At 57.0% G+C, this 8,534-nt stretch overlaps 1 protein-coding gene across 1 annotated transcript in view; it reads right to left on the reverse strand.

Annotated features, from left to right (window-relative positions):
* Positions 1 to 8,309, reverse strand: part of Grm4 (glutamate metabotropic receptor 4) — a 71,223-nt gene extending 62,914 nt beyond the window's left edge. The window contains exon 1 of the mRNA XM_050141495.1: positions 7,431 to 8,309. Within this exon, the coding sequence (XP_049997452.1) occupies positions 7,431 to 7,949 (519 nt within the window). The 5' untranslated portion in view covers positions 7,950 to 8,309. The remainder of the gene's footprint in view (positions 1 to 7,430) is intronic.
* Between the last annotated feature and the right edge of the window lie 225 nt (positions 8,310 to 8,534).

Raw genomic sequence — 8,534 nt, forward strand, 5'->3', positions numbered from 1 at the left:
GAGAGAGAGAGAGAGAGAGAGAGAGAGAGAGAGAGCGAGCTAGGTGTACCATGCCATCCAGACCCTGGCAGAGTTAGTGCTGCCCCTCCCCCTCCTGGACCATCTCGGGGACAGGGAACAGGACATAGGTGCAGCTTCCACTGTGCTGTCTGGGCCCAGGAGCCCCACTACTCCCCTGTCATTCTCCTCCAGGGTGGGCCTCCTGCCCCTTCAGGACAGTTTGCCTGAGATAAGTTTCAAATTCCCCTGTGCCCTAGAGGAAGGCTACAAAATGGGCCACGGCTGCTACTGGCCTGTTCCACAGGGCACCTGCTCTTGCCAGCACCAGAGGGAAACTGAGGCCTGGGAAGGACTTGGCTCCAGGACCTCCAGAAGGAGAGGGCCAGGGAAACCCAGGCTCTCCTGCACATTTGGGTACTGGGTTCCAGTCTTTCTACTGCTCAGTGAACCATGACATCTTTCCCAGCTCATGGCCCTGAAACTGGTAGCAAAGCCAGGATTCAAACCCGGGCAGCAGCTTCCCTTCCTCAAGCAGATCCGCGCTCACGGGCCCAGCCTGTCTCCCTCACGTGGGGACCAACACCTCGGCCTCATCCCCCCACAGCCACCCAGGCAGCCCCAAAGGCACCAGCTGGGAGAACTTTCTGGAGCTACAGGAATCAGGGGTGTCCTGATCCATGGAAGGGAGTACAAGTGAGTCAGGTGCCCTACCCCAGAAATGGCTCAGGACTGAGTCACTTAAACAAAAACAGGGCCAGGCATGAGGCCTGGACACACAGAGGAGGGGGATGAGGTTAAGGGACTCCCGGCCCCTCCCACAACGTCTCCCTCATCTCCCTCACCCCGCCAGGCCCCCAGTGGGAAAGGTCAAGTATTACATGGAGCAGACCTCGGTTTCTTTTCCTTTCCGGCACGTGTGGGTCATAAAAATGCTAGTTTAATAAATTGGGGGCATGGAAAGGTCGGAGCTCATCAGAGGAGAGGCAGGCGGGGAGACGCTAGCCCTAACTTTGAAGACCCAGGCCAGGCACTGATCCAGCTGCAAACCATGCATCCCTGCCTGCTGACTGATCAGCTGGTCTTCGGCCAGGGGCTGAAACCTGAGGGACAACCAGGAAAAGCTGCCTCCATCCTGCCACCTAATGTGCTGAGGGTGGGAAGAGTCAGAAAAATTCTAGCAGGGGAATAGTCAGAAAAATTCTAGCAGGTTGAGCTGGGTCTTGAAACAACTCCAGCTAGCCCATCAGATGGCAAAAGGAATGTTCCAGGAGACCAAGGTTGGTTCTGGGAAACACGGACCAGACCGGGTTTAGCTAAGGAGCGGGGTCATGGCCTGCCTAGTCTGATGCCCTCAGCTCCTGAGACAGCAGCTGGGACACCACAGTGAGATGGTAGTGTCACCAGGCCCTGGGCTTCACTGGTAAGGGACCAAACGCTGTTCCCAAGCCACCAGCCCCTCACAGGGCCAGCCACTGTGGGAAGGACAACAGGGTCCATTTAACTGGTCCCCTTACAGGAGCCTCCGGACACGAATGGTCACCAGCCTTCCCTGAACCTCATCCTCCCCTGCCCTCCCCTGCAGCCCAAGCATCCACTGTAGTGGCTTGAAGGAGATCGTTCCCCACAGGCTCGTACATTTGAATGCTTGGTACCCAGGCAGCGGAACTGTTTGGGAAGGATTAAGAGGTGTGGCCTTGTTAGAGGTGTGTCACTGGGGAGGGGGGGTCAACTCTGCATCTTCACACTCGCCCCTTCTGCTGTGGATAGATGTGGACTCTCAGCTCCCGCCTGCTGCCATGCTTCCTGCAATGATGGTCACAGCCTCACCTCTAAAACTATGAGGAAGCCCCCAGGTAAACGCTTTCTTTTACAAGCTGCCTTGGCCATGCTGTCTCTTCATTGCAACAGAAAAGTAAGACATCCATAAACCTGTTCTCGGGACACCAGCATTCCAGACCCCATTAAGAGCTCTGGGCACACACTGCAGGTTCTGCCAGCGAGCTGACCACAGCCACTTTGGGGGCAGGAGATGGTGGGGAGGGGGCTGAGCTGGGTCCAGGTGCCCAGCGCATACTCAGGCTCTCCAGGTCACCTGTGTGACACTGAGTACACTCTTTAGTTGTCCACACATCTGTAAAAGGAGGTTAGCCCCTGAGCGCCTGCTGCTGGGGGACCGGGGGGGGGGTGATGGCAGAGAAGGCCAGGTTGAGGCTGGTGTGCCTGCATCTCGGAGCACCCTTTCTTTATCTCAGCCACCCTGAGCTATGATGGAGCAAACCCTATCGAAACCCATCTCAGAATACAATCAAAATATCACACAGCAGCCCCTCAAGATGTTTAAGTAAGTTTATGACTTTGTGTTCAGCTGTATTTGTACCTGTTCTGGGGTCCATGCAGCCTCAGGCCTGGATGAGCCACATCTGGGCATAAGGACCTTCTGTAACTCAGACCATATGAAAGCAGGAGCAGGCCAGATAGGGGTCTGGTCTAGAAAGGGAGCCAAGGGGAGAGCAGACAGACAGGTCCGTATGCAAGTGCATGACCCCGAAGGTGACGGCAAGGAGTACCATGAAGAGAAAGTGAAGTCAGGTGGGAGAGGAGCCTCAAACTGAGGGCTGCAGGAGAAAGAGCCAGCTGGGCACTCAGGAGGCCAAGACAGGCAGATCTCTGTGAGCTCGAGGCTAGCCTGGGCTACAGAGAGAGACCCTGTCTAAATAAATAGAGAGAGGATTCCACATAGAGGAGACAATGGTGCCAAAGGCCCTTGGGTTGAAAACCAGTTTAATGTCTTCAGCAACATGAAGAAAGCAGTATGGCTGGTATGGGGTGCATTCCATATGGCTGGTGTGGGGTGCACTCTGTAGGGCTGATGTGGGGTGCACCCTGTATGGCGGTGTGGGGTGCATCCTGTATGGCGGTGTGGAGTGCACCCTGTATGGCTGGTGTGGGGTGCACCCTGTATGGCTGGTGTGGGGTGCACCCTGTATGGCGGTGTGGGGTGCACCCTGTATGGCTGGTGTGGGGTGCTCTCTGAGAGACAGGATGTAGCTGAGGGTATCAGGTGGCACAGGCCTCCAGCAGGACTTGACACTGTTAAGCACAATGGGAAGTCAACACCAGGTTTGAGCAGCTGAGGCAGGGGCACAATTTGAGCTCTAAAAAGGTTCTGGGGGCTGGAATGTGGCCTGGGGGTGGGGGCTGCCTAGCACTGCAGAAGGAAAGCCCTGTGTAAACTGGGCCTGAGGGTGTGTCTTGGGTTTCCACTGCTGTGACCAAAGTGAACTCACACTTTCGGGTAGCACTCCATCACGGAAGGGAGCCAGGGCAGAACCCAAGGCAGGGCCAATGCCAAGGCCGAGAAGGAGAGCTGTGTCCTGGCTGCTTCCATGGTTTGCTCAGCCTGCTTTCTACACACACAGGACCACCCGCCCAGAGGTGGCTCTGCCCACAGTGGGCGGGGCCCTCCCACATCAATCAAGAAAATGCCCTATAAACTTGCCCATGGACCAGTCTGATGGAGGCATTTCCTCAGCTGAGGTTCCTCTTGCCAGACAACTAACTTGTGTCAAGTTAGGGGAAAAAATAAATAAATGAAAATTTTAAAAAAACAGGACTTAGTGATGCCTGTCAGCCCAGCACTGGGGAGGTGGAGGGAAGAGGGTCAGCCTTCATCTACACAGCTAGTCTGAGGCTGACCTGAACCACTGGAGACCTTGTTGAAGAGGAGGAGGGAGGGAGGGAGGAAGGGAGGGAGGGAGGGAGGGAGGGAGGGAGGGAGGAAAAGAAAGACAGTTCCAGCCTGTGGAGAAGCATGAGGCAGAGCCAAGCAAAAGGCTAGAAGGAAGGGCAAGGGAGAAGCTGGGAGGGAGGGCAGGGGAGAGACTATGCCCAGGATGAGCTCAGAACTAACCCAAGCCGCTGTTCACAAGAAGGAAAGGCCCAGCGCCCATAAGTCCCAGCTTTGGGCCTGAAGGCCGTGTCATGCCTTCCGGGACATAAATGGCAACGGAGGTTAGGGACTCTCAAAGCTCCTCTCATCCACGACCTGAGACATGGTGAAAACACATGTTTCTTCCACAGGAAATCTGGTCTCAGCTCTGCCACAAAACTTCCAGGAGCCCTGGGCAGAGGCTGAGGGCTGTGCCTTGGCCCTGTCAACAGCCACGAGCCATGAGGCCACTCACAGCCCCCATGTGATGGCAGTACCCTCTAGGCCAGGCTGGGGCACTAGGCCCACCTGGAGCCCTGTCACTACCCGTGGAGACATGGGCTGCTTCAGCCCCGAGCTCGAGGCCCTCGCAGGAAGAAACGAGAAGCCCAGCAGATGGCGGGAACTCTCCGGGATCAGCCTCAAAGGTCACCGTCTGTTGCAGCCTGCCTGCTCCCGGCGCTTGGGCATCCAAGCAGTGTCTCACGCTGACTTGAGGCCCAGCTCCAAGCTGGGTGTGACATTTCCCGTGGGCTGACTGTGTGCCAGGCCCTGTGCTGACCTTGCTCACACCTCACCTCCTAATTCCATCCACTTGGCTGAGGGGGTGGGGCAGTTGTCTATGCACTTTGTAATGGAAGGCAGGCTAAGGCCAACCAGCATGCCCAAGTGGTCAGCCCGGCCGGCCCCTCCTCCAGGCCTTAACACTCTCCTATGAGAGGGTTGGCTCCTCTGAGTTCTCTCCAGGGCACAGGTTGGAGCCTGCACTCTGCTCTGGCCACCCTCAACAGTGGCTGTCCTCAGAAGATCCTACTGGCTCAGTCAAACTCTGGTGTCAATGGCTGCTTCAGTAAGTGGGGTGGTAATGACTCCAGAGGAACAGGGATTAATGCTAAGGCTTGACCTTGCCTAAGGCTGTCACCATTACATGATGTCCACAGCCTCTGCCACGTCCTCCTCAGGGACTGCGGGGCCTCGGCAAGGTGTCCAAGGGAGAACAGGCCAAACCAAGGCCGACTGAGCAGGATGTAAATGGTTGTTAGGCCTGTGGATCCCCAGAGTCAGGCATCTGCTCCCCAAAGATGGCCAGGCCCCCATCCCACTTTGCACCGGTTTGTGTGAGCAAGCTGTCTAGAGGAAGCACAGAGATCTGCCCCTGACATCACATAGCCCCCTCCAGGCATGCTAGCCCCTGGAACTCCCTTCAGAGGGGAGGAAAGCTTTGATCACAGCAGCAGAGCCCAGGTCCTCCTGCATCTGGTGGGGAGGCAGAGTCAGACAGTGACACTCCCCATACACACACAGGGGAACAGATACCCACATGTCCCAGAGCTAGAGGGCCAGCTGGCGCGGTCTGAGCTTGCCCTGCCCACCCTCCTCAAGCTAACCTCCTTGCCTCTGCAAATGGCTTCTGAGTTCCTGGGCCAGCCTCAGCTCTGTCAGATTCATTAGTGAAAAAGCCGCTTGTCCCAGCTTGGACCACTGACATCACTAAAAGGGACCCAGGGAACACTGACCACAACCTCTGGCTGCTCCCCTCCCCCACTTCCTCTCTTTCCAGACCAGCAATCAATGCAGCCTGCCCACCTCACAAGGCAGACACAGGCCTGGCAGCCAGGCCTCTTCACACCTGACCAGGAACCAAGGTGGCCTGAGCCCTGGCCCCTGTCACACCAACTGTACCATCCTTGGGCAGAACAGCACAGAAATACCAGCCATCCCACCTCGGGGGGCCTTGAGCACCTTGTCCCCCAGATATATGTGGTTCTGTGAATGTACTTTGAAGTCTAGCACCCAGATAGACTGTTCTATGGGCTCAGCACACAGAAAGTCGGGGGGGGGGCGCTCTCTCTTGAGCACCAGGAGAAGAGTCTCAGGGTTCCATGCAAGGCTCACTTGCATAGAGTGGGGGCTGGGCCAACATCACTGAGAGCACAGTTGGGTGGCCCAGGCTGCCTCCCTCCCAGGCCTGGCAGGGCCTGAATGACTCAGCTGTCCCAGCCATCAGTGGAACAGGCCTGGGACAGCCAGCCCCAGTTTTCCCATTGTCCCCTCCTCTCCCTGAGGCTGGAGGCCTGGGAAGACCCAACCAGGCTGTTCACTCCAACGCAGTACTCTGAGAACCCACGAGATGATCAGGATCATGAGGTCCCTAGGGACTCCCTGAAATGTCCCCTGCAGGGACATCGACTCCTTAGAGGTTCCTGCTGTTCCTACACCAGCTCAAGTAAAACCACCCAGGGAAAGGCCATCCTGAGAGCACAGCAGGTACACACGTGTGTGCACATACACTTATGATAGCTGCAGAGGGAGGCAGGGCATGCAGTCTGTAGTGGGGTATCTGAGACCAGTCATGGCTCAATTCTACCCACCAAAAGGGACCTTCCTCTCTCTTCTCCCCTCCTGGAGTACACACAGCACACCATCCCCAGAACTGACGTCTCCTCAGCGTTAGACAGATGAGATCCGGGTGAGAGGCACTGGCTTCCTCTCCCCCCCCCCCACCCTAAGTGGCTGAAACAGCCTTTCCCAGGCCTCAGCAAGCTCTGGAGACCAGGGCAAAGAGACCCAGAGGTCAGAGTCAGAGAGGACCGGTGGCCTCTTCTGATCCCTTCCTCCCCTCCCCCTCTCTCCCACCACTCACACCACAGACCTCGCAAAGGAGGCAGGCTGGGGGGTGGGGGGAGCTGGTGCATAATTATTGGTAAAATGCTCGTAACGTTCTCCCGCTCCCCAGTAGCTTTCAGTTGTTTTAGCAGCTTAGCAAGCACTTGGCTCCAATTGAATTGCAAATCAGCAGCTCTTGCCCCGGGAAGAGAAGGAGGGAGGTGGTGGAGGGGGCAGGGAGGGGCTGGGAGGAAGAGGAGAAGGACCGTAAAAGAGGAGGGCAGAGGGCAGAGGGGAGGATGGGAGGGAGGCCAAGGTTAGGTTCAGGTAACTAGGCTAAGGTTGACTAGGCGGGCTTCCCCTTCCTTGCTTCATCCCCCGCTGTACCCACAACCCCGCCCCCAACAGAAAACCAGGACACTCTTCTCTAGCTGGAACTGAAGGGCGGGCTGGGAGGGCCACCAGGGGCTTCCTCAACTAACCAGAAGAAAACAAATCTTTCTCGGGAATTGCAATTATTTGGAAACAATGTCAAAACAGAAGTCTTGCTTTATCCCCCTGGCAATCTGCAACATTGTGGTTTCCATCCTACATTCTGTCTGTCTGCCCTTCCATCGATCCACCTGTCCTCCATTTGTCTGTCTGCCTCTCTGGTGTCCTTCGCACTTCCAGCCCCACTCCAGATTCAGGGGCTAAAGGTTCAGAGCCCGAGCTGGTGCAGCTTCAGAACCATGGCCAGCCCCGAGCCCCATCCCTCAGCCCCACCCTCCGCCACAGCACTGCAAGCTTCAGATACAGGATCAGGCTCCAGAGCCAAGAGGGCTGTCTCCATTCTCAGGTAGAGGAGAAAGAAGGAGTCGTGGGACAGGCACCCTGGGCTGTGGAGGACACTAACCTTGAAAAGGCGGAGGATGTTGGCCACCATGATTGAGACTGAGCTCCCTGAAGCTCCGATGACGCCCACCACGCGCTCAGGCTTGGTGATGATGGGTGGGCCACCGCTGCCACAGCGGACCTCAGTGCCGTCCTTCTCGATGAGCGCCTGCACGAAGGTCAGTGACTGCTCGAGAGCGTGGGTGTCCCTGGAGCAGGTGTCCAGAATGCGGGCGCCCAGCGTGATGTTGGGCAGCAGGTCAGGGTCATTGTTGATGCGGTCCAGCGCAAAGAGCATGGCCTCCAGCCGGTGAATGCCCTTCTCCTTCTTCAGTTCCCCACAGGCTTTACCCTCAGAGCCTCGGCCGTGGACAGGAAACAAGCCTCCCAGAGTGATGTCCCCGTCAATGCGGATAGAGTTCATGTGGGGGTGGCCCTTGGGCTTCCCTAGGGATGAAGGCACCCAGGAGCCATAAAGGCTAAGGAGCAGGCAGAGGGGCAGCCGGGCCCACCACCAGCCCCAGCCTCCCTTCCCAGACATGTTGAGAAGGCCTAGAGACCCATGAATAGTGGGTCCCACTCCTAGCCCTGGCAGGCCCTGGGTCCCACGACCTGGGTGCTCATGAGCAGGGCAGCTTCAGCAGCAGGGAGGCTGGAGATGGCCAATGGACTGGCCCATCCCAAAGACCTGCCCTCCTCCTTTTTGATACTTGAATGGAGCTCAGTAGCCCACACAGGCCAAATCCCCAGACGACAGAAAGTGGCCAAAGCTACAGGAGGTCTCAGATCCTTGTCCCCATGTCCTGCAGGCCAGATTGCCGCGTTGCGTCTGGCTGTGGAAAGGGAAGTGAGCTCCTATCCTGGCAGGATCTTAGCATCAAGGAGAAAACAGCTCCGACCAGTGCCGCCAACCTGGGAAGAGAGAGAGAGACTATCAACCCAGCCCGAGGAAGACATTTACTATTCTGATTCCTCATCAGGAGCCTGGGAGAGGGAGCCCAGAGGTTATCGCCAAAGACGCCATAAATCTCCACTTGATTTTCATTGCTGCGGCCCAGCTCCTGAGGAAATGCAGAGCTGGAAGCAGAAACTGGGTCATGTTTAAAGACCTTCGCTGGCCAGGACC

This window comes from Alexandromys fortis, unplaced genomic scaffold, assembly GCF_014885135.2.
Source record: "Alexandromys fortis isolate MF-2015 unplaced genomic scaffold, M_Fortis_MF-2015_v1.1 scaffold_9, whole genome shotgun sequence".
Classification (NCBI taxonomy): Eukaryota; Metazoa; Chordata; class Mammalia; order Rodentia; family Cricetidae; genus Alexandromys; species Alexandromys fortis.